Consider the following 26,847-nt stretch of genomic DNA (forward strand, 5'->3'; position numbering starts at 1 on the left):
CTGGACTGAAGGTGTGGAAGCAGAGTAAGTTGCCTTCACACTATGGTGACTGGGTGTAGGTGCTGTTTTTCCAGGATTTGGGATAATACATCAATGTGACTGTAGCAGATTGATAACTTACCAAGGTTGGGCCTCTGTTAATGATGTGTGTGCTCTGGCAGTGTAGACATTCCCAAGCTATCATAGGAAGTCTTGGGGCTGGATGAATCTTGGACTTTCAGAGAATGGTTTTGGTTTGTAAATCATGCTGCATTGACTCTCTGCACCTGGATTGGTCCAGCATGCATTCTGGAAAGTTTCACCTGTGGGAGAGGCACCTGGCAGGAGAAAGGAAAATTTGCTTTCCAAATGCAGAACCTGAAATTAAGTGCAAAGCCCCACAGAGTTTACATCACAAAGCGGGAAGTTCTCCCTGTATCCTCTCAAGATTGAGAAGCTGGTGGCCAGTCACCAGAGGGCAGAGACACCTTACAGAGAGATCTGGATAGATTGGAGAGCTGGGCCATTACCAGCCGTATGAAATTTAACGAGCAAGTTCAGGATTCTCCACCTGGAATGCGGAAATCCTGGTGATACATACAAATTGGAGGACAAGAGACTGGATGGCAGCCCCATGGAAAGAGATGTGGGGGTTTGGGCTGGTGGCAAGTTGAATAGAAGTCACCAGTGTGCCCTGGCAGCCAAAGGGCTGACCGTGCCCTGGGGTGCCTCGAGCTCAGCACAGTGAGCCGGGCGAGGGAGGTGACTGTCCCACTCTACACTGCACTGGTGCGGCCCCACCTCGAGTGCTGGGTGCAGGTTTGGGCACCTCGCTGTAAGAAGGACATCAAACTATTCCAGTGTGTCCGGAGGAGGGAGACCAAGGTGGTGAAAGGCCTCGAGGGCAGGACTTCAGGGGAGCAACTGAGGCCACTTGGCTTGTTCAGCTTGGAGAAGAGAAGGCTGAGGGGGCCTCAGGCAGCCTGCACCTTCCTCGTGGCAGGCGGTGCAGGGGGCTGCTGATCTCCTCTCTGGTGACCACCGACAGGACACCACGAAATGGGATGAAACTGCACCAGGGCAAGTTCAGGTTGGACGTTAGGGAAAGGTTCTTCACTGAGAACCTCAGTGGCCGGTCCCTGGAACAGGCTTCCAGGGAAGTGCTCATGGCACCAAGCCTATCAGAGTTCACGGAGTGTTTGGATGACACTGTTAGTCCTATGGTTTAGTTTCAGGTGGTCCTGCGAGGAGCAGGGAGTGGGACTCGATGATCCTTATGGGTCCCTTACACCCGAGATACTCTGTGATTCCATGAAGATTTAGTCGAGGCCTTCCGAGCAGCCAGAGAGCGGCACATGGCCGGCTGCTGGAGGCCGAAGCCGGGATATGAAACACGGCGCAGGTCCTGCGCCCGGCCGGGGGGCGGCGCTTGGCGGAACGGGCGTCCCCGGGCGCCTCTGGCCGGGCCCGGCCGCTTCCTGCCGGCGCCTGTTGTGATTCCGGAGCAGGCACAGCATGGAGCCGGCGGTGGAAGGCGGTGAGCGGGAGGGCGGTGCGGGCCGGGCCGGGCCGGGCCTGGCCTGGCCTGGCCGAGCACACCCCACCCCACCCGGCGCTCCCAGCTGACCCCCGCGGTTTTCTTTCCCCTCTCCTTGCAGACGCTGAGATGCTGGGGGCATCTGACTCGGAGCTGGCGGCTACCATGGGCTTTTCCGGCTTCGGTGCGTTGCGATGCAGGCCGGGGGGCGCCGGGAGCCCGGCTGAGAGGGGTGGGAGGCGGTTGCTTCCTTGGTGGGGAGCCCCGGGGAGGCCGGCGGTTGGAGGTGGAAACGAAGCGGTCGTGCCGGTCGCCTCCCCTGGCCTGGAGCTGCCGGAGAGCATGCGGCCAGGGTGACTGTTGTTCCAGTCTCCTTTTTCTTCATTTTCAGGGAAGAAGGCTCGTACTTTCGACCTTGAAGCTATGTTTGAGCAGACAAGAAGAACTGCAGTGGAGAGGAGCAGGAAAGTCTTGGGTAAAAAATGCGAGTGTAGTCAGCTAATGCATTTTAAAACTAGTTTTGTTTTTCTGTCTTGAGGTGATGTTGAAAGTGTCTCAGACTGGCTGTCTAGATAACAAAAACAAATGCAGTTTTGTGCAAGGAAAATAGTCCTGAACAGCTCAGGGCTTGGTCAGTAGTAAAGTTATTAATTTATGTATGTTATCTGACAGTGTAAGAGCAGTGTTTTTGTGTAAAGAGTGTGAGTCTGACATGTGGCTGAGGGAGGTCCTCCCGCTGAGTCACAAGGTTCAGAAAGGACCCCCTTGCTTTCTAAACTTCTCAGAGAGGAGCCTAGGTGTGGCTAGATCCAGTCTTAGTTCTGGACTTGGTCAGCAGTTTATGTCTAAAAGATTATATATAGCCACCCATCTGAGTGAACATTTGCCTGTCATAGCCCCCTAAAGAACTTTCACTGAGACAGTTTCACAAAGTTGAAAGAGATAGAAAGTTTCTTAAAGTGACAGATAAAAAGAGTTCAGAATTGCTGTTGATAAATGCACTTACAGCAACAGTGCTAATATATGACTGTAATTATAATGCTAGCAAAATACTGTTCTGTGTATTCTTCACCAAAAAGGTGAAGTTGCAATGCTTACCAAGAAGGCGTCCCTATCTTGGGTGGAGGAGGAGCACAGCCCGTCGACCACCTCTTCAGGGTTTTCAGTCCCTTCTCTCCCCAGGGATCCTTTCCTCAATATTCTTTATACCCCAACCTCAGCTGTCCCCTCCCTGGGGTGACATTTAACATCATTTGGGTGGAGAGTTGAGTACTTCATTCCCCACTTTGCATCAGCAAGCAGATTTTCAGCCACCTCCGGGAAACCAGGGCTCCATCACACATAACAGTTACTTGGGAAGACAAATGCCATCGCTCTGAATGTCCCCATCTTTATCATTATCATCATTGTTATCATTATTATTATTTTATCTATCTATCTATCTATCTTCCTTTGTTATCTTATTAAACTGTCTTTATCTCACCCCATGATTGTTTTTTCCTATTCGCCTTCCCATCCCTTTATGGGGGGAAGGAGTGACTGAGTGGCTGCCTGGTGCTTAGTTACTGGCTGGGGTTAAACCATGACAGTAGGTTTTCAAGGTGGTAGTTTGAGAGTGGGAAATGGAGAAGATTGTATCTTTTGCCCCCCATATCCAAGCAAACACCAGTCCAAAGAATCATAGACTCAGAATGGTTTGGGTTGGAAAGGACCTTAAAGATCATGTAGTTCCAATCCCCCTGCCATGGGCAGGGACACCCTCCACTAGACCAGGTTGCCCAAAGCCCCATCCAACCTGGTCTAGAACACTTCCAGGCATGGGGCATCCACAACCTCTCTGGGGAACCTGTTCCAGTGCCTCACCACTCTAATAGTAAAGAATTTCTTTCTAACATCTAATATAAACCTACCGTCCTTCAGCTTAAACCCATTCCCCCTTGTCCTGTCACTCCCTGCCCTTGTAAACAGTCCCTCTCCAGATTTCTTGTAGGCCCCTTTAGGTGCAGAAAGGCTGCTCTGAGGTTTTCCTGGAGCCTTCTTTTCTCCAGGCTGAGCAACCCCAACTCTCTCAGCCTGTCTTCATAGGAGAGGTGCTCCAGCTCTCTGATCATCTTCATGCCCGCTCCAGCAGGTTGATGTCCTTGTAGTGGGGACCCCAGAGCTGGAGGCAGTACTCCAGGTGGGGTGTCAGGAGAGCAGAGTAGAGGGGGAGAATCGCCTCCCTCAACCTGCTGGTCATGCAGCTCAGGTTACGGTTGGCTTGGGAAGAAGGTCCTTGGGAGATACTAATGTATGCTCTAGAAATCCCTTTGCCAACCCAAATGTCTGTGCTTTCTCCCTCTGCTTGGACAGTTTGTGTGGGTTTTGTTTTGGTTTTTCAATGTGATGCTGTCATGGTTGAGCAGCTTCTATCCTACTAGTAAGCTGCTCTCTACAGTGTTGCTGTGTATGAAGTTAGTAGATTTGAAGCATCTTACCATGAAGAAAGCAATTCTGTATAAAAGAATGAGATAACTACAATGTTAGCTGTTTTTAATATTTTAATTCTATGCAGAACCAGATCAGACCTCTGTGGAGGCTCATTGACTTTGTGGGCTTTAAGATGCTGTGAAATTCAAATATACAAGGGATTCCAAAACTTGATTTGGACCATTTTTTTTTGTGTTGGGTGAATCTAAACACAATAATGTGTTTCCATATTGAACACCTTTTCATGTTTGATGCTGGTTCAGGTTGAGCTATCATTCATTATGAGAAATCATTTGCTTACACCACGTTTTAGTTTAGGAGGGAAATCCAGTAAGCGATTATAAAAACATGATGTTTTTAAGTCAAGACATCTTCAACTGCATCTTGAATGTGTCCCTCCAAAGTTTCTAGGCTCTTACCCATAAAGGAAGCACAATGCATTTTTTTGCTTGTAAGGTTGATCATTTTACCAAAAATGACAGAGCTTTGTATGTAATTCAGCTGTTTAACTTAGAAACAAATTTTGGTGTTCAGAATATTGTAATCCAAAAGGTGTATGTTCTACAGTTTTTGTGGGGGTGGGGTAATGTGAGCATTTCATTTTCAGATTGCTTAAGATACGCTGTTGACTTAGCTTTTTGCAATACTGTGATAACTTTTGGAAATGTCTCCTCTGCTACCTGAACCGTGGATAAAAGGAACTGAGATCAAAATATGTTTCCTGGTTCTGTATCTTGTAGGTGTTTGTGTTTCTCTTCAGAGGAAAATGTTTTCTAGCTTTACTGCAAAACATGCAAAACAATGAGCAAAAAAGAAAGTGATGTTTCTTGTATAGAGACAAAGTAACTTTTCTCTGCTTAATTGAAATTACTTGATCACTTTTAGAAATACAGTAGCTGTATCTGTTAGTCTCATAATCTCACCATTCTTATAGGTTGAAATGGCACGTTCTGTTCACTTTGAAATTGTTGCACTATTCCACAGGAATTCTTTTTCAGTCACTGAAGTGGGAATAAACTCTTAATACAAACACTTTTTTGTATTTAGTTTCCATAAATCGTATTTAGAGTTCACTTATTTACACTTGTGTATCCTTGTGTACTAATTTAGTCCCCTGTGCTATGAAAACTTCAGCCACTCTCTGAAGTAGTTATGCTATTTTAGTATAGTGTTGAAAATATCGAAATATCAGCATCCTTATATGATTAACTTATGTTTGATAGTTTGTACAAACTAACAACTGGAAGGTATTTGCATTTTCCTTGTCAAATTTTGTTTTTCTGAGTGATCATTGTGGTAGCAATGGAAATTTAATTTATGTGGAATAGTGTGGATTTCAGGTGAAATCCTTTATTTGCTGTTACTTTTTCAAATATTCCATATAGGTCTGAAAATGGAGGAAATTGTTTTATTGTCCTCAGCAAGCCTCTAATTTTATTATTTTCTAAAAGTCTTGATTATTTGTCATTTATGTGCTCTCCATATTCAGAGGCTCGTGAAAAAGAAAAGGAAGTCCAGGCTGAGAAAGAGTTTGGAAGTCCATGCACTGATTCACCAGCTTCAGCATCCAGTGCAGCAGGAGCTGTGTCCACATTAACCCAAAGGTACTTAGATAGGGTGGGAGATTCCATGTAACAACTTTCTTATCTGAAGAGTGTTTGCATTTGGCTTTTTTTTTTGGAGACCATGAGTGTCATTTAACTGGTGTGAACATGTCTGTGTTATCTGAAGTATTTCAGTGGAAGTACTGATTTTTAATTTTTTTTTTAATCTATGCTTTTTAAAAGATGTGTCAATATTTGTAAATATCAACAGTATGTATATTTAATAGTTTATTTTGCAGTCTCGTCCCTAATCCTGTTTGGTATACTTTTTTAAAAATAACAAAAATGTTGTTAGCTGTGGATTTTTTGAAAATGTTAGGGCATATATAATGACTACATGTGCTGACTTAATGAGCGGCTATTGTTCCCACCTGTAGATAGAATATACTTGTTCATGCCTGCTGAAAAAGAAAGCAAAGTAGGTGGAGAGCCTCTGTATGCACAGTGTATAGAGTAGTGGTGGGACTGAGAAAGTATTTGATTTTGCCTTCAGTTTGAAATTTACTCTTAAACTTGTCAACATTTGTTTGTTATTGACAAGCAATAAATGCTACTGCATTGACAGTTTGAATTCTGAAATGCTGGGAAATCAACAGTAGCTGAAGGTAACGGGGGCCACACAACTCCATTGCATGGCAGGGGTTGTGGAGATCAGTGCACTGGATTTTAAGTTTCTATATCTATGGAAGTCTAATAACCCATACAAGACTATAGCGGACCTATATCTATCTTATGAGCTGATAGATTCTATATGCAGTAAGTTATTATAAACAAGCTTTTAGTGTTTCAGAGTATGAACAGATTTCTGTTACAAAATTTACTCTGCCTGTTGGTCTATGGAAAACTCAAATGAGCCATGCACTTTCACTGAAATAACTGGTTGCACAATATACTACCCTATAGGTCCTGTATTACATCTTGTGCATGAAAGGAAAATATTCTGTGCTCCCATTTGCTTTTAATGTTATTAGATACATTTCAATTCTTGTGACGTGATTGTATACTGTGTATGGATGACTTCAATATAAAGAATCAATTAAAACAAATGGTAAGGTGGAACGCAGTCATGTGACATAGAGTCTTTCCCCTATCATCTCATTTCACTAATGGACTTGACAGAAGAGAACTCCAGGGACTTTGTACGCAAAGGAAGATAATTTTCAGTATTCTGAGTTATTAGGCAGGCTCTCGTAACTCACCGGAGTTCTGCTGATATTAAATTTTCTTTGATTTTTTTTTGGTTGGGGTTTTTTGTTTGGTTTTTTTTTTTTTGTTGTTTTTACCAAGCATTGAAAAAGGAGGGCATGACATGAAAAGCTTTCCTGGAAGTTTTATATTTCCTTGTAAAATATGATATGTAGCTGTCATGGTTTAGCCCTGGCTGGCAACTAAGCACCATGCAGCTGCTCACTCGTTCCCCTCACCGCAGTGCAATAGGGGAGAGAATCGGAAGAGTGAAAGTGAGAGCACTCGTGAGTTGAGATAAAAACGGATTGATAGGACACACAAAAAAAGGAAAATACTACTACTACTAATATATACAAACCAAGTCATGAACAGCACAGTTTCTTATAAACTGAAGTCGATGGTTGCACAGCCCCCAGCTGCCCAGCCTCCCAGCCCACACGCACAAGCAAAACAAGACAAGAAATTCATTCAGCACTTCGCATGGGCAGGCAGGTGTTCAGCCATCTCTAGGAAAGCAGGGGTCCATCATGCATAATGGTGACTTGGGAAGATAAAGGCCATCACTCCAAAGTCAATGCCGTGCCAGGCCCCCAGCTGCTGTGCCAGGCCCCCAGTTAACATGCCTCTCAGCCCACTCCCCAGTTGTAAACGGGACATGACGTTGTATGGTATGGAATATCTCTTTGGCCATTTTGGGTCAGCTGTCCTGGTTGTGTCCCGTCCCAGCTTCTTGGGCACTCCCTGCCTTCTCATTAGCAGGGCAGTATGAGAAACTGAAAAGTCCTTGACTGCTTGGCAACAACTAAAAACATCAGTATGTTATCAACATTATTCTCATCCTAAATCCAAAACACAGCACTAACCAGCTGTCAGAAAATTAACTCTATCCTTGCAGAAACCAGGACAGTAACTTAATGCTAAAACCGGGAAGCTAGTGAAGGAGATGTGGCATTGTGACTTAGCCTTAACTCAGAGGAACAGTCCTACAACTAACAATTTAAGTCTGAAATACAGGACTCTCAGTAGTTCTTTTTATAATTTAGATTTTAGTTACTATAAACTGATCTAATATATATAGCTTGTTCTAGTCTCTGAAAATTACAGCTCTTTCCTGACTATTACTTTTCTTAAAATTCTGAGTACTTTCAGTTATAATAGTAGCCCTCATACTGTTTTTTTAATTGTTAAAAAGGAGTTGGTCCCTCCAAAAACATGTGAAGAACAGCTAGTGATTCTTTTTGTTTTTGACTGACTTTGCTGTGGACAAATGTTTACAGTAGTTACACTACTTACATATTTATGCATAATAATAATTATGCTTTGTGAAATGAAAGGATCTACTAGGATATAAAAAGAAAAAAACCCTGAGAAAATAGAGTGGATGATGTGAGGAGAGTGAACACATGGGGGGGATATGCCCACATACTTGCACAACTCTCAGAATGTTTTCTGTCATTTCCCCTGTCTGTGTGACATCCATCCTATAATGCAGCTTTCTGTTTTTTTGTGTTACAGCTTGTTTCACTTACTGAGGAGGTACTAAGGGAAAGCGAAAACCAATTTCTTCCATTTCTCTGAATCCCAGGAAAGGGATTGGTGGTTCTTTCTTTACAGCCTCTGGTGGAGTAAGACTATAAGACTGAGAGTTGAAGGAAATGCCACTTATTTTGTCCTTTCTGTCAGCACCCCTCCCCGTTGCTGTTGGAAGGGTAGATTGCATTGGGATGTTCTTGTGTTTGACTTTCTTCCAGTCAGGACAGAGGATGCCAGTAACTGAGGCTGGACTACTTGGCTGTCCCTGCCAAGCCTGGAATGTGGTGCAAAATAGCACTGCCGTTCTGGCCATTTCACATGCAGAGTGATTACACTGCCCCTCAAAATACTGAAATGTTTGATTTGATCGATTTATCCTTCCTAGCAAGTGAGGGAATGATAAGGATAGGTAATTATGAAGGAAGCTGGGTATTGTTCTTGGGTGTCTGTAGAAAGATCTGAAAATCTGGGACTCCAGGATTGGAAGGGCCTCCTTGAATCTTTATGTTGCGTACATTCTTCTCACTGTGAGCTACAGTGTGTATTTGGTTCCATTCCAAAACTAATTAAATAGTTTGGCTTTTGGGGAAAAGCTATGTGGTTTGCTAGTCCAGGAATGCATATCGACTCTTAAAACACAACTCTTGCACATAGTATTGTAAAGTTGTTAGTTTTGGGGATACCTAACTTGAAGAACTTTAAAGGTCCCAACCCATTCCTTTCATGCTGGAAAAGCTTCCTTTTGGTAAAAGGATATCGATTGCCCCATTGTTGTAGAGTAAGAGAAGCTCTTTTTATTTGGGTTAGATTTATTAGATAATCATAATCCTGATCTAGATCTTTAAATGTCTCTCATCACTATCCAAAACAAAATTTATATATAGAGGTAGTATCTTTTATTAGGCTAGTAAATATAGTTGGAAAAATTAGATAAGCTTTGAGACATGCAAACCCTTCTCATCACTGTAACATCTGAGGACCTCATTTGTCTTGATTTTAGTTTGGTTTTGATTTCTTCTTAAAATAGAATTTCAGTTGCTTATCCAACATAAATATATGCTGTGTAACCTACTACCTGCTTGGTGTACAGCTGGTTTGGGGAGTGGAGTGGGGCTGCATTCTCTGTCACAATTACATAGTTTAGAACATATTATGTTAATCCTTTATAAAGTTCTTAAACGTGTGTGTTTTTATTATACTTTTTAAGTGATAACCTAAACTTCAAAACCCACCCAATATCTCTGTAGTCTTTTTTTTTAATTTTCTTTGTTAAACTATCTTTTGCAGTCTAGTCACTTAAAAACTCTTACACACTCTTAAAATATAAGGTCCCAAACCGAGTCTTGCAATTTGAGCTTATCTCACTAAATCTGAAAAGAACATCTGATTTCCACTGCAAGTTATCAGTGTAATGATACATTTTGATGTATACAAATACATAATACAAATCAAAAGGCAAAGTTTTCTGCTTATTGCTTTTAGACCTTCTGCCAGTTAGAATACCATCTACTTGATAACTACCAGCAGAGGGAGCACATTTATTTTGAATAAACTGAATGAACCTGGACTAAATAGCTCTACTTACTTTTCAAAAATTTTCCCATGCCAAGAAAATGTGTTCACACAACTGATTTGGACAACACGAAATGATAATTTAATGTAACTTTTAGAATCTATATTTGTGGCAGTATCAAATATTTGGTTGAAAGTGTCTGATTCCCTCTTATTCTTTACCAGCATTATAAAGCAAGTGCCATGCTCTATGTTCTTACTGGTTGTGAGCCTGGGTGATTACTGTTTTGAGTTCCACCCAGCCAACAGAGGTGCAGATCGTCTGCACAAGCTGCAACTTGAAGCAGAATCTTGAAAATGCTCTGTAACAATATATTCTGTTGGCTTCTAAGCAGTAATGAAATCCACACTAGTGGTATGGTACTGTTGCTTTTACAATCAGTCTAACTTTTTCTTTGGTTTATTTTGTCCTGTTTTTTTAACTGTGTGACACTATGGTATTCCTGTTTTTTAAAGCTTTGTTTATGCTTTCGAGGTGATGGTGGGCTGATGCTCTGTTAATAAAAATTACTTTATGTTTTGCTGTTAATTTCAGTGTTTAAAAATTTACGACAGTGCTGAACATCTTTTATCTGAAAATTCCTATGGAAGTGCTGATGTTTTTGAAATAGTAATTTTTTTAATTTTTTCCATGCAGAGAGACAGCCTGTAGAGAAAGTGAAGATAGCTCAGATGAAGAGTTAACTGGTCCTTTTGTGCAATCCCAGACTTCTGCTCAAGGTCCAGCTGAGGATACTGATGGCGATGATGAAGATGATGAATTCATTGGGCCACCACTTCCACCTGGGTTCAAGGATAGTGATGACGATAATGACGATGATACAGAGGAGGAAGATAGTGTAAGTATTTTGTTCTTCTTTAATGTTTTAACACTTTGAGTGTACTCTAATTAGTGTGTGTGCTCTTTCCTTTATGATTGAATTGGCAGGTGAAGTGTGACTGTTGTTTGAAAGGCAGAGTTTTTTGGGTTTTTTTTCTAATGATTATTCAACAAATGCAAATAATTGTTTTCATGTAAAAATACCAGGATTTAAAAAAAAATATGCATGGGAATCTGAAGGGAAATTCATCATCAATTAGTATATATTATTTACTCTTTTTTGTTTTCACATTATGAAAGCACTATATAAAGAAATATTTTATATAAATATTTCATATGATTTGCTTCCCAATGCATGTGTAGAATTTTTACAAGAAAGAGGAGGTAGCGGTGGGCTTGAATCTAGGGAGAGCAATTGTGCCAAAACTGTTCTGAGAAAATGAACTGTAGATGAACTGTAGTAACTGTGGGCTTTTTTTGTTTGTTTTGTTTTCTATATCTAAATAAGTGCCAGACCGGTTTGTTAGAGTGAATGTAGATTGTGTTTTCTATCTCTGTTAAAAGCAAGAAAACACGTAACAGCCTAACTTGGGTATCACAGATACTCAGTTAACAAATTTCTCTCTATTTAGTTAAAAGTTTGATGTTCATTCTCCAGAACTTCCTAGATTGAATATTTTGTGACAGTGGATTTTGTATGATGCTTTCCATGTTGTTTTGTAGCAACAACATTGGAAGTCCTGTAGAAACAACCTTACTTACGCTGTTTTGAACCATTCAGTAGCAGAAAAGCCCTGTGTGTCCTGTTACACAAATATAAACCTAATCCTAAAAACCAAATTCCCAGGTGTCTCACGGGTTTCTTGTAAATTCCTCTTCAGTTTTGACTAGGTGTTCAGTTTGTTTGTCCTTTTCTTATAAAATGTCTTACCTTTCATCTTGTGAACTTTAAAATGTAAGTTTAGACTACTCACTCAAAATAAGCAAGAGGAACTTCTTAAGCAATGACATAACTGATTTTTTCCCCCCAGGGGATAAGTGATGGGAAATTCTGATACCTTAGGGGTTTTTTATTAGTTTGTCTGATCTGCTTAATTCACTGTTGCCTATGGATTTCTTTAATTATCAAACTGTACATTTCAGCACCATATCTGTACCCCCACACATGACTTGTTCTGTCTAAGGGAACCAACTGCGGATAAATCCCAAACTTTCCTTGAGAGTCTTGTAAACCTTAAGTTAATTTATGACTTACTATTGATCTGCATCAGCAATTCTCTTAACTTTTAGCTGTTATGGCACTGTGGACTGAGTACACATTCCTGAGGGTGTCATAGACTCAACAGATTTCAGTTGCTGTGGATCGTGTTATATTGAAGTCACTACTTCTTTTCTACCAATTTTTATCTGTTCTCCCGTCTCAGGTCTGCTTGTTCATGCATCTTCAACTCATAGCAAGATCTTAAAATACAGTGCTTTATCAAGAAATTTTATCAAACATGAACCTTTCCAACTGAGAATCAAAATAACAGTCCTGTCTTGTAAAGTGCTTACATTTATTGATGCTGAAAGAAAATGTTTGATTTTGTTCAGTTTTGTCTCCAAATCCTTTTCAACCTATTTCACTATCATCCAGAATGTTAGTGTGTGCACAGATTGTAGTGAACACAGATGCGTGTCATTTTGGAAAAAACCCACAATATATTACACAAAGAACAACAACTTCTGAAAGTACTTATTAATAGCTGCTAACTTTGTACATGCATGTACTAGGAAGTGGTAAATTTCAAAAAATGCATGCTTGTTCTGCACAGGTGTTTTGTTCTTTCTTTGGGGTCTCATCAGAATGCCCTTCTAAATCACAGCTCTCCCTAGCTGTCCTCATTTCTCTTCCCAGAAAAAATCAATCTTCTGCTCTGCTGTCAGCACTTCTGAAGCTTGTAACTCCCCTATAGCACTGAGTAATTGAAGCCACACAGAGAGAAATAGCTGGGCTTGGGAATGAAGTCCTGCCAGGTATCTTTAATCTTTGGGAGAATAAAAGTTCTCCAGGATGCTCAAAGGATTTCAGTGTATATGACCCTAAATTAAAGCAGTGTAAACTCAAAATCATGTTATATCCTGGCAACTAAACCCAAGGTTAAACCTTATGTCTGCTAATATTTCATTGAAGCATTGCACAAAACTTTGCATCAGTAATCTCCTGTAGCTGTTCATCCTGATCTTTTCTACACAGACTTTATTGTTCATTGCTTTGTTTCTGTGTTATGGCCTTACTTATTTTCTTAAACAACGGAGATTTGAAAACACCAGAACTATAAGCAGTGGTTGTCTTAGGGGAGGAAAAAAAAAGGGAGTTATATTTCCATGGAATGCCTTCCTGTCAGGGTCTTACGGAATTAAGTGGATTTCTAAACTGAGTATGTCCAGATTGTTCTTCTTAATTATGAAGAGAATTTTGCATGTGTTGGAAAAATCATAGAGAATTTTGCTTAAAACCTACGCTTTTCAAACTAGCTTAATAATGATGGTTGATCTTATATTCCTAAATTTTTCTTGTAACTTATGCCAGAAATTACTTGAGTTTTTTTTTGCAAATAAGAATAGATACAAGTAGCTTGTGGTTTGACCATAATTTTGTTGTAAGACTGGATTAAAATTGGGGAAAACTTTTTCCCTGGTTCCATGGCCTGTTAGAGACGTCACTTTCTGTTGTCAGCAAAAAGCATTACATTTATATATTTATTATATTTAGCCTGCTATAATTCCATTCTGGAGTGAAATATATATACACACATACACACACCCCTTTCAGTTAATTGTGTTGGCAATGATCTTGCCTGCTTATAGTGAATTAGCAAAATTATTCAGTTGCATCAAAAAAGTTTTACCACATTGGTCAAGTAAGCTATGGTGGAAATACACTAAATATTCAACATCTGTTTTATTGCATCATCAGTAGAAGGCTGGCATCGTTTGACATCTCTTTTGTTGATTAATTTTAGTTGAGTAATTTTATTAAGTTCACATGAATCGAGAGTCATATACATACTACTGTTCCAGTTTATGGTATAATCATCTCTCTCATCTCAGTAGTGAGTGCTATATGGATTCCTAAATGTAATCATGTTCAAACTATAGATTAGTTTCAAGTTGTAGCAGACTCCTTCACTTACTTATTTATATTTATGGAATAAATGAGGTCTTGTAGGAGAAAGTAACTAAATGCTGAATGCTCATTTACATAGCATAGCTGTGTGGGACAACAGTATTATTTAATAATTGAGAAATTACAGGATGATGCATATTATCTTTGTGTATATTTTTGGAGACAGTACATATATTCCACAGAATGGGATAATGCTTTTAGTAGTAGAGGTAGCTTATGAAGAGAAGAGGGAGATACCAGCAACATAATACGAAATATCTATTCCTTTTTTATTTGTGCTATAGTGTACTGTGTACCTATTTTCTGTTGTCCTCTATCAAAGGTGGCTACACCTTAGTAGGGCTTTGTGCATTGAAATTTCTAAAATGCAGTCTGTTATACATATAAATAATTTTGGAAAAAACTACTAGATTGTTACTTCAGCTTGATGTCTGTCATAAGCCAGTGAGGTATGGAGGGTTTTTTAAAAATTTTATATAAATGTTTGCATGCCTGTCAGATTTATGGATTCTGAGCACTGAATGTAATTTATTTTCATTATTCCTCTCCAAAGGGCAGTGGGCATCTTGTTTATCGAAACTCTTGCTTTAGTTCTGTGAACTTGTCTAGAATGACAACGGGAAAACAATGTGCAGAACCAGCTGGTTTTACTTCAACCTGTCTTTCTCAGTAGTTGCTTTGTTTGCTGATTGTGTGTTTTAATTTCTAGCAAGATTGTGGTATTAATTTTTTGTTTGTATGTATTTGAGTAATGCTACAACTGTCTCAATAAAGTGGAGTTATGGGAAAACAGAGTTAAAAGACACTGATGAAAAGTTTCAGACAGAAAGGTGACTTTCAGACTGGTGTGATTTAAGTTTGTCTGAACTTAAGACAATAGTTACAAAACAGTCTAGAATAGATTTGGTTGAGAATAAGCAGAGCAGCAGAAATATGAGACTTGTGGGTTTTCAGTCTAAACAGTTAATTTATAACTGGGAAGATTTTGTGTCAGCATGGATGCCAGAGGCCTTTGGGGTCTAGAGCCTCCCCTTACTGCTACTCATGAACTTGGTTATTTTCTTTCCTGTGAAGGGAATCAGGAAGCAGCTGTGCTTTCCTGATTTCCTGTTGATCGATTGGTGATCACAGTATGATCCTGTGAGCCCCAAGGAAGGCAGGTGTTGCCGTAATGAGAACTCTGTGATTCCTTTTTCTTGCTTGTACACCATGCTGTGGTTGGTACGCGTGGGGGCAGAACTGGGAGAGGAGAAATGGAAAGCTTCATTGAGTAATTGTTTTGTTTCCAGATGTACTGTGAGACTGTCTCTCTTTTGTTATCTTGTTTGGCTGCTGAAGTAACTTCTTTAAAATACAAGTATCTGTATTTTTGACCCTGTAGGAAACAAATTTTTCTTTAATAGTTATATGAGTTGCAGTTCTGTAATCTGAAGTCTTAGGAACTTTGTATAACAGATATTGACTTTGCCCTGGTAGCTTGCCACTGTCTCTCAAGCCTGACTTTAGGTGTGATTTTTATTGTGGGAACATTGTTTTGCCACCATTGCTTGTTCTGTTGTGTTTGTTTTCTTATGAGAGTTTGTCAATAGAGACATTTGTCAAAATTGCTTGCTATGAGGTTAGCATCCTTTGAGTCTTGGGTTGGCCCAGGACTGCCCAACTCAGATCGAGTATTTTACTGAATGCTCATTAGGTGGAAGGAGTAGCTGGTGGTTATCTTCTTTGATGGGAATTTTTCATACCTTATTGGTGTTTTTATAGGAAAAGGAATAACAGCTGTTAATTGCTGAATGGTTTGAATCAGCACTGTTAGGTTTTGAGTATTACACATTTCTGTAATTTACATTTACATGTGATATAAACTGAACATAAATTTTTCAGGAGCACTATAGACATTGTATTACATATGTGAATTCTGACTTGAGTTACTTTTTTATCTGAATTTATGTAAGTTCATTTTATATACTCAAGTCTTTGTGGTAGCTGTTGTAAAGCATTTTTCTGTGTTTGATTGAATCGTGTGTTAATACAAATAGTATTTACATTTAACAAATATTTAAATTTAATGAGTTACTCATTTAGTATAATTTACCTCTATTCATGCCAGAAGTGATGATTCTTAAGAAGGCACAATATGTTTTTAAGTACTCACACAAATATTGTACAGTGCTTGTTTCATAGTAGTGTAAGGAATGCAGCTGTATTAAGTATATTTTAAGGACAACAGATACACTTGCTATCAATTCCGTCTGGTATTTTCCTCTCGTTACAGTTTTCCTTTTTGTATGAAAGACTTGCATTAATTTGGAGAGTAAGGAAAATGAGAAGGAGAGATGTGTATTTGAATTGTGATCAGTGCGTTTCTGTAGTGCTTTTTCTCCCAATGGTGTAAAAATCTGGCTGGATTGTCAGTGACAGTTTTTCACGTGGGGGGGTGAGGAGGGAGGAAGCAGAGTGTCTCCTGTAGCCTGAAACTTTTCAGGTTTCGTTTCTATCCCAAAAAGTTTGTCTTTCTGGAAAACTGAAATATTTTTGGTTCGAAGCAGGGATGTTTTAAAAGAGAAAACAGCTTGTTTTTCAGAGGACAGATTCTTAATAATGGCAATATTTCATGTGGTAAATTTTGAGGTTGGGAGATACAGCAGAATCTTTGCCAGCTTTTTTGCCCTGGCAAGGTACACTGGGAGTGTATCTGGTATTTGTGCAATCAAAATAAAATCTGGCTGGAGAGAGACAGCAGACTAGCCAAAGCAGTCATGTCAGGGTTGGTGGGTGGACAGTTTTAAAACTAGGACATAAGCATTTTTCAAGGTAATGGATTACACCTATTAAAAGATATTAGTAAGACAGTGTGTATAACACCTATTAAAATATATTAGTGTGAATTTATTCATGTTGTCTTCTACATGTCATTAGAAAATGTGCTGAGATCTTTAACAACTTAACGGAGTGCTAGCATCTTGTGACACTTTTCCTCACTTGAGGCAACAGGTATAGAGGTCGTTGTTGGAAGAATTTTGCCAGATGGATTTGCAAGGCTTTATCTTCTGTCTGGAGCTTTGTTACAGTTGATTCTTCTTTGGAATGGAGAACTATTTCTCCCTGCAGTACCAAAGGGATACTAATCATGTTGTAATTATGTCCCTGAAACAAGTACAGCCTTGGGCCTCTCCAAGGCTGTACTCTGATTTGGGCATATTTCCAAAATGATAGCATAGCCGTATTCCAAGTTTTAGAATTGTTTTGAGACACTGTTAAATTTTTGCAGAGGTTTAACAGGACATACCACTAATACTCATTTGTTCAAGATGGAAGAAAGCCATTTCCTGCTGATTTAGGTGGAGAATTTAAGTAGGCTGTAATTGCTCCAATTATAATTTGACTATGGTACCAGGCTATAAAATCATGGTGTTGTAAAAATAAATGTATGTTATGGGAATTTTTAGTCGTCCTAACATTTAGGCTGAGAATTGTCTGTCGTGTTTCATCTTGTCTAAAGAAGAAAAAGTGAAATAAGCTAAGCAAAGCAATTTTTGTGTGTGCAATAGAGACAGAAAAGTGTGGGTTTGAGGATGAGAGGCGTTATTTTTGAACTACTTCTCGTCAGTGATACGTTGATGAAAAATAGGTATCAATTACCATTGCTTTCAATTTCCTCTTTTATTACCTTCCTATATAATCAGGAGGAAAATAGTTTTGTCATATATGTGCATAATATGTTCTTTGGTCTTGACAGTATTTCTGCTATAAAAATCAGGAAAATGTATTTTCTATATATTAAACTTGGAACACGTCATGGAATTTTTGTTAAGGATCATTGATGTAGTTACTTGTGTTGCAAAGAATGAGAAAGATTGTCTCAAAAGTGAGTTAGGAAGGGTTTGCAAGCTTCACAAAAATTAAAAGAAAACAAAATCAAACCCCTAAGTTTTGTATAGTGAAGCTCAGTGTAAGAATGTGAGAGAATCAATCAGAAGCTGGAACAGAAGGAATACTTAACATATGAAACTGAGAGCATCATATGGACTATGTGCCAGAGGAAGCTAACAGAGTGATTCTCTTAGGGACTGTTTGTCTTTCATAAAAAGGCATGGGGTATTTGCTTGTCTCCAACCCAGTGCCTCAGAGTTTGTGATTACCAGTTGTACCCAGAGAAAACCAATGTACTTCTAAGATCAATGTTTATCAATTCTGCAGAGCATAGTAAGGCCAAGAATTCTCTGCTGTATATCATGCCATGCTTTTTTGGTGAAATTGGTTTTAGTTAATTAGTAGTATGACTGAATATGAGAAGTTTTAGACTGTTTCCTCTACACATAGATACTTAGTCCTATTAGTTTGTTTCTAGAAATATTTTGTGAGAAAATTAATAGGTATATATTTGTTGACTTCAAGGTACTTAGAGAAAGGTGACTTTAGTAGTATTAAATAAAATGTGATATAGACCACGATTATTATTACTACTGTCCTTTTTAACAAAGTTTAGAGATCTTATGTCCTGTTTTTGCCAGCTCATGCTTATCTCTCCTGAGGCCCTTGCTTGCTTTCTAGCCGGAAGATTTTGTGGAAGCTAATGTCCTCTGCTGTCAGAGGTAGAGTAGTTTTTGGTTGGTTGGTTGGGGAGTTTTGGGGGGTTTTTTGCCAGGTATGTTTGAGGCATGGGTAACCTTGAGACTGTAGAATTCTGTCCCCTACATCCTTGAAGAAAGATTCGAAGTCTTTCTAAGCACATATTCTACATGCATATCTCAGTCACAAGACTGTACATTTGCTGTAGTATTATTTAACAAGAATATGTAGTTGGAAATGTTAGGAAATTCTGTTCATACAATGTTATATGAACTTGACTACCTTCCTTATATGATGCTTTTGTTGGGAATTACAACAAATTTCCAATGTACTTTTATGAAGAAGCACAAATAGCATATTGTTTCTATCGTTGTTAGAATATATAGAATATTTCTAAATTTGGAAAGGGAGTTAACAGCAGTACTAACACTGTATTTGACACTGTTGGTATCACTGTGGAATACATAAATGGAATATAGCAGGTTTTCTTTGTATCTGGCTGTGAATGTTATCTTTTTGATAAAGTTGTTTATGCTCTAGACAGAATAATGAGAAATACAGGTATAGCGAACTCTTGCTTGAATGAAGAAGAAAATAAAGGGGATGATAACAAGTATTTGAAATATTTATGGTGGGGATGATGAAATAATTTAGAATGGCTATATTTGAAGGAGAGTGTAAGTGACATGCAGTTACATTTCCATTCCAAAACAAGTCTTCACAGGATTTTCGATTAACAAATGAGTTATGTTAAACTGTTTGAACTGCAGACTGCTCCAGTGGTATCCTTGGAGAGCAATTTTGTTGAGTCTTGGCATGTCTGCTGTTTGTTTAAAAGATGGCTTTGGATTTTTATGAATGTGAGTCTACCCCATGTAATGTTTTACAACTGCTGCAATGGCATCTCTTATTTGCAGGTGGGCACTTAGCACTATACAGGGACTATACATGCTTGATGCTAACACTATCCAGATTGCACAACAATCATACTGAACTTCCTTCCTTTACTCCTGCTTATCTTTCCTTGTATTTTAATACCTAGCATAACTATTTTCAAATTGTTAGGATGTTGAATAGTATTTTGCAGAGTTACCTTGTCTACTATTTATAAATGTTCATTTGATGCATCATTGTAACTGATGATTAATAAGTGTTTATATAACCAAATGTTATGGGAATATGTTACAAAATTTTTCTGATTTCCTTTCAAAAAACAAAAGAATTACTTTCTCCACAGGAATTGAAGAATCGTAAAGAATCATTCATATGAATTTCTATTAACTGTCCACTTTGCCCCTTTCTTGGTCCAGTCCTAAGGCTTTTGAAATGTGTTTAAAGCACTTAGTTGGATTCCAGTAAGTGCATTTGTTGCTTTTTTGTGTAAACTCTTTATTACTGTATTCTACTGGAAATATTTTAATTTTGGAAACTATCAGTTTTACATCTGTTGTTTTTATAGAAAAACTTCTTGAAATGTCTCAAAGAATACCTACTTAATGTGAGATAAGATAGAAGAAAACTGGAAAAAAGCCTTTTAGATCTTACATCTATTTATATGAGGACCCTAATGTAGTTTAAAAAGTCAGGTGAGTTAGATGTAGCATGTGGTTTTCAAGTTAATTGTTACTTTGTAAAGCAAAAGTTATTTTCGTATCTTAAGTCTCATGTGCAAGAATAGTGAAAAGGTGATAAATTATGTAACCTTTACTTCCCAATATAAATAAAAGTAGTTCATACAGGACCTTAATGCAGTAGGGGTAAGGAGCTTACTGTTCAGCTTTCTAAAATAAGGCTTAATGCAAATAGCTAATAAATAGCTATCTCATGCAGCTCAGGTTCATTATTTAAGGTTGAAGGGTTAGATCCTTTGCCACGTATATACTTGTGTTGACTTCAGTGAGACTACAAGGACTTCCAGTTTTGTAAGTGGGGCTAAGTATGCATAATTGGTGGAACTACCAGCATTGTACCTTTGCTTTTATGCTGTAGTTGAAACAGAGGATGCAGACAAAACATAGTTTGCTACTAATAGAAAGAAGGTGATATGTGCCTTCCACTTTTATTTCCAGGTTTAATTAATTTACCAGTGTTTAGTAAATAAAAATATATGTTATTTTGCAGCAAACTGTGCTCTCAGGGTGCTAACAGGAGCTCGTGGAACTGAGCAGTCTTCTGTGTGTCTGTGTGAGAGCAGTGACGGAATCCCAAAATAACCACTCTGCATTCTGGGCAGTTCGGGCCAGCACCGAACTGCGCACAGTCTGCCTACGAAGGGAGCAGGCTGCAGGGGCATGGGCAGGTTGTTCAATGTCTGCTGTTGTGTCTGCATTGCGGTTTATACACCAGTTACGTAGCTGATACACAAGTTTGAGTTTGTCTACATGAGATACAGTCAATGTTTGACTTAAAGAATTTTCCTGTTGCTTTGATACACCTTAACACAAATATTGCCAGCTAACATTTTTTTTTTCCTTTCCTTCCCCAAAATTGCACTAGGGGGCAGTCAAAACACCTTAGATGCATACCAGCTTTCCTGGCACTTGTATTTGTCTTGCATAGTTTCTGCAGCCCTCTTTAGCAACTAGCTCGGAACCAATTTTCAGATAGTACTATGTAAAGATTTTGATTGGGATTGTTTAGCTGTGTGGAATTCATTGCAGTGAGCACATGTACATTCTCGTGTGGTGAAACACACAGTTTTAAATAAGGGTCAAACTCTGTCATGGTGGCCCTTTTACAGTGCAGAGGCTCCATAGCTCATCTTTCATATAATAATGAGTATCAGTGCAGGAAATAAATCCTGGAAGACCTATGGAAATTAGTAATAGAATTTATTTTTCTGTGCATGACCAAAACTTTTGTTGTCATAAAAACAGTTTTGAAGAGTTAAAATATTCAGTTAATTAATTAAAATCATATGTGGAATGAAAGCACAGTTCTCACTAGTATGTGAGTTGTTTGCATGGAAATGCTAGAAAGCTTGGCTTGTTTTAAGTCAAGTATTTCACAAATGATCACAATATAGGTGGTATTTCTCTATCACTCTACTGTATGGCGTGTATTTGTACATTAATTCTGTTGTCAGAAAGAGCTGACAACCTTTATTAGAGTTGCAATGTCCTATGAATTATGACAATTTTTATATTAATGTCTATCTCTACTAGCTTACGTGAATTAGCTGTTCTTTTCCTATCATGTAGTACAGGCAAACCATAGGACTTAATACTTTTTTTTTTCTTCATTTAAAGAGGGAAACAAAAAAAATGTAAAATATTTCTTTGTTACACATATAGCCTTTCTCTATTTTTCTTCCTGTTAAAAAATGGAATTGTCAACTTTGGAATATTAGTTGGATGATGGAGAAGTAGGATTTATGCAGCAGCTTATATCTTTAAAAGGAGTGGGAAAATAGAGCTAAATTTTTAGCAGAGACTTCCCATGCCCAATTTCTTTTTCTTTTATTTCAATTTATTAAACAAAAGATGAAAGATCTTTTTGATTGAGATTTGAGTAGCTTTTGCATATTGTAGTACTTCATTCTTTAGACCTTTCCTTGTATAGGAGGAAAAAATCTGTCCTGTGGCCAAAATGTAGTCAATCTCTGTGAAACCAAGTATGTATGTAATGTGGTGTGTGTGACTTTGTACTAATCCCATGTAAAGCAGATCAAGCCCACAGACTGCATCTTATCTACTGCTATATTTGAAAACAGAGGAAGTGGGCCAGAACAGGACACCTTTGTTTTCCAAGTTTAGCCAGATAACTAAGACTCACCACGTTCACTGTTTACCTGTTGGATCTTGTGAAAACAATGATGATGCTAAATCTCCAGAGTTTCAAAGCAAACAAAATCTCATGACATGACATATGCAAACACACTAAAAAGGGGTCTGTAAGTAGTACAGATCTGCTGCTGTGTCCTGTGACTCGGCATTTTCTCATTAGTCAAAGTTAATTAAAGGGACTTAAAGCCTTCTTGACCTCTGAGTGTACAACTGTGCTAGTTCATACCTGTTTTGAAGTACCAGAAATGAAAGTAATAACAGGCTTCAGTTTTTACAGAATATGCAGAGATTGCCTGCTTATTTTGATGTTAGTCATTGTCTCCAAAAGACAGCTACGAAAAACGGGTGACATTTTCTGCATGTTATTGAGCATTCATCTCTGGGCCTACTTTGAAGACTGCATTTATATTTACTGCAGGTTGAGTAAATGTCTTGCTTGCAAATATTGCACACATGCAGGCACAAAACAATTTTTGTAAAAATGCTGGGTTGACAGGATTGACTGTGGTGAGCAATTGCATTTGTGCATCACTTGTATTATTATTATTGTATTATTATTCTTTTTTTTCCTTTGTTGTCTTATTTAACTGTCTCTATCTCAACCCACCAGATTTTTTTTGCCATTCTCCTCCCTATCCCACTGGGCAGGAGGGGTGTGCAAGTGGCTGCGTGGTGCTTAGTTACCTGCTGGGGTTAAACCACTATAATCTGAATGGCAATGATTATGGCACTTGAAACAATTCTTTAGCCTTTCAGAATTTTAGTGCAAATTTTCAAACTAGACTTTTTCAATGTTTTGGTTAAGATATAATGTAACATAGACGTATATATATACATCTCAAGAACTTGCTAGGCTTCACTTAAAATATAGGTTGGGGTGAGAAGAATCATAGCTCATAGAATAATTATTGTTTCTTTTTCAAGTCAGTAATCTTCCAAGTTTCATGCATCATATGAACTTACAGATATTTATCTGCCTTTTTCTGACCAACCTGTTACTTAGGGTGTCTTCGGACATGCTGTTCTCTGCAAAGAAAGCAAACTATTGTATCAGGCTATGGATTGAGAGCAGTCCTCAGGAGAAGGACTTGGGGTGCTGGTGGATGAGAAGCTCAGCATGACCCAGCAATGTGCGCTTGCAGCCCAGAAAACCAACCGTATCCTGGGCTGCATCAAAAGAAGTGTGGCCAGCAGGTTGAGGGAGGTGATTCTGCCCCTCTACTCCACTCTTCTGACACCCCATCTGGAGTACTGCATCCAGCTCTGGGGTCCCCAATACAAGGACATCAACCTGTTGGAGCACCTCTCCTATGAGGACAGGCTGAGAGAGTTGGGGTTGTTCAACCTGGAGAAGAGAAGGCTCTGGGGAGACCTTATTGCAGCCTTCTGGTACCTAAAGGGAGCCTACAAGAAGGATGGAGAGAGACTCTTATCAGGGATTATAGTGATAGGACAACAGGTAATGGGTTAAACTAAAAGAAGGCAGATTTAGATTAGATGTTAGGAAGAAATTCTTCATTGTGAGGGTGGTGAGGCACTGGAACAGGTTGCCCAGAGAAGCTGTGGATGCCCCATACCTGGAAGTGTTCAAGGCCAGGTTGGATGGGGCTTTGGGCAACCTGGTCTAGTGGAGGGTGTCCCTGCCCATGTCAGGGGGGTTGGAACTAGATGATCTTTGAGGTCCCTTCCAACCCAAACCATCCTAGGATTCTATAACCATGTCTGTAAGGATCAGCTGGCTTTCAGTGCTACCAGATTTATAACCTTTTTCAGTACAAATGGTCAGTGTATGTCTCTTGCAAAGCGGATATCATGGCATAACTGCTCTCGTCTTAAATATAAGAATAAACATATCTCTCAGTGACATTCCTTCTTTAAGTACATTAATTGTATTACTACCTTTTCTACTGAGTACCAAAAATATCAGGAATGTAAACTCAACAGAAGAGAGAGCTAGCTTAATCACCCTCAGTGTCTACAAATTGCACATACCTAGTTTACAAGGCCACTGTGACAGAGTGCCGAATCATTTTAAAGACAACACCTTGTTGTTCTACAGTCTTAAGTCTTGGTCTTTGTGAGCATTCTGTGCCTTAAGACTATCTAAAAAATAAATTGTTTTTAACTTCATTAATTTTTCCTGTGGAAATATTAAAATTCTGGAGAAAATGTAAACTCCCACATGGTAGTTCCTTTTTTATATCACTTGTGTATTCTTCGTAGGTTTACTTTTGCTTAGGTTTTCTCTGCCTTGTTTAGATGACGTACATAGGTGTGCAGGCACAGGAGGTGAAATGTTGGGTTACATAGAAGTGTGTGATAATTTTGTGACTTACTTCAGTGGATATGTGTGTCATCCAAAATTAAATCTTAGAAATAACGATGCCAGAGTAAACCTCACTGTGTGTCTTGATAGAAAATAGTTTAAAAATTCTGACATGGGTCTCTCTTCTGCCAATGATGTAGTATGTTGTTTCAACGACTTCATTTGTTTTAACGTGGAATTTATTATCTTTCTTTTCACAGAGTCCATCAGAGTTGTTCCTCTGTTCTGTGATTAAATGCTGCCTTATCTAGCAGTTTCTTTCGTGAGGGCAGCCAGTTGTTTTGAGGGTTTTGGTTTTTCTCTGACAGACCTGTCATAATTGATATTTCTTCTGAAGATGCCTTGTAGGGATCAGGCATCCTATCCATCCTCTGTGTCCCCTTCCTGCTTGTATCTCTATCTCTGGTGACTCCATGTCATATTTTTCTCCTTTGTAAAAAGGAATCTCTGAAAAATATGTTTTTAAAATATCAAATAAGTGTTCATATTTGTGTTGTGATAGTGCAAGCCTATAAGTAATAGAGTAATAAAAGAAGTTTCTGGATTTAACAGCTGCAACTTTAATGGCAGATCCTTTCCATTATCTCTAAATTAATGGTGTAAATAGTACCAGGCTTAGTCCAGTTGCTGTCCATAAAATATTTTTCTCGGAGAAGGCAATTACGATACACTGAATAGACGGTGAATTTATGAGAAGGCCCAATGGTAGTTTTCAGTGATTTCCTGAAGTCTTGCAATCAGTGTTTGAATACAGAATGACTAGTAGTCAACTAATTCACAGCATTTTCAGCAAAATACTAACTCCCCAGAGTAAGATGAATCTTACTAAATCTAAATTAGTTATAACTATGCTATTTATAATGCTATTTTAAATGAGCATCTGCCAAAATCACATGATAGTTATGAAAACTAGTTCTATCCTGTCAAAAAATAATAGTTGTCAGCTGTAGTTTAATTCTATGTAGTTTAATGCAATTTGCATTAGTTTACCTCTTGGGAGTTGTCTCATAGTGTAGGAACTAATGGAAGCTGCAACCCTGATACTTTTAGGGACTAACCTCATGGTGGACTCTGCAACGAAGTTTGAGTTGGGTGGCAGAGTATCATAGAAATTACCCAACTTCTCTGCCTGATTTGGAGAAAAGTTTGTGTCCTGCTGCATCTTGAAGTACTGTATATACAGTCAGATTTATGATAGTAGACCTTTTATAATACCGATTGTACACAGCAGTTAAATGATACAGAGGTGAATTAGGCAAATAAGAATCAGTAATATGAGAAAACACTTGACAGTACAGTAAGTCAGTGGGGTGAGAACAGAGTGTGGGTCATCTGCTGTTTGTGAGGGAGGGAAGTGTTGGAAGAAAAGTTAGTATTACTCTAAGTGTTACTCTGAAAAGTATGGAGAGAAAAAAATAATGAAAACGTGGGATTGCACGATTCATGCTTCCTTCTGCCGGTTATATATGTATCAAACCTACTTGCTTTCTAAGTATAGTAAGAATTTTTTTTTTCTGGACCCAGCCTTGATACTTCCTCTTTGTCGACCTTTTTGAATTAGTAGGTAGTGATAGTGTTTTTCTTTCGAGCATTTTAAACCTGATTTATATGTAGGCTAGAAAGTATCTTTAAGCTGGTTTTCTCTGGTGGTTGCATAACCACTAATGTAATTGGCTCACTTGCAGAACTAAATTGAGCAGAAGAACTTCCTAATGACTGTTTTTGGTTCAAAGCTGTTTGTACATATTGCAGGTTTTGCAGATTAAAAAGTTAAATCAGGAGTGATTGAGGCACAGATAGCCTTTCTTTGTCAGGAAATGTGTCTTGCAGGCCAGGAGCTGATATAAGAAGCCAAACACTTACATGCGCAGAATTTCTGTATTTGAAATAAGATGAATAAATAATAATTTATCTTTAATTGGTAACCGCTCATCTCTCATCAAAGAAAACAATGCAGCTTTAGATTTCATAGGGTTTTTGAAAACACTGTGTGGCAGCCCCTGATAATTAATACACTGCCTGACTTCACTCTGCGCCATTGTTCTTACTGAAAAGGCATGCAGGAGAAGCTCTGAGGCACGCTGACAATAATCTCTCAGGTTGGCACTTTTACAGTGAGAAGGGCTTGCTGTGTAATCGCTAGGCATAACATACCATACCTTGTTGTAATTACAAGTTCTAAGGAGGTCATCTCAGGTCTTTCATCCGTTGGGGTAGATAGGTTAAATTTCATGCAGTTCACAATATAGCTTACGGGTTATTTGAGTTCTTTTAAGTGTAAGTTTGTAAACAAGGC

General features: G+C 38.7%; 1 protein-coding gene across 1 annotated transcript in view; it reads left to right on the forward strand.

Annotated features, from left to right (window-relative positions):
* Positions 1-1,439: 1,439 nt before the first annotated feature.
* Positions 1,440-26,847, forward strand: part of WDR70 (WD repeat domain 70) — a 155,588-nt gene continuing 130,180 nt past the window's right edge. Inside the window, exons 1-5 of the mRNA XM_054809664.1 lie at positions 1,440-1,516; positions 1,638-1,700; positions 1,908-1,991; positions 5,475-5,589; positions 10,520-10,721. Of these exons, the coding sequence (XP_054665639.1) occupies positions 1,495-1,516; positions 1,638-1,700; positions 1,908-1,991; positions 5,475-5,589; positions 10,520-10,721 (486 nt within the window). The 5' untranslated portion in view covers positions 1,440-1,494. The remainder of the gene's footprint in view (positions 1,517-1,637; positions 1,701-1,907; positions 1,992-5,474; positions 5,590-10,519; positions 10,722-26,847) is intronic.

This window comes from Grus americana, chromosome Z (assembly GCF_028858705.1).
Source record: "Grus americana isolate bGruAme1 chromosome Z, bGruAme1.mat, whole genome shotgun sequence".
NCBI lineage: Eukaryota > Metazoa > Chordata > Aves > Gruiformes > Gruidae > Grus > Grus americana.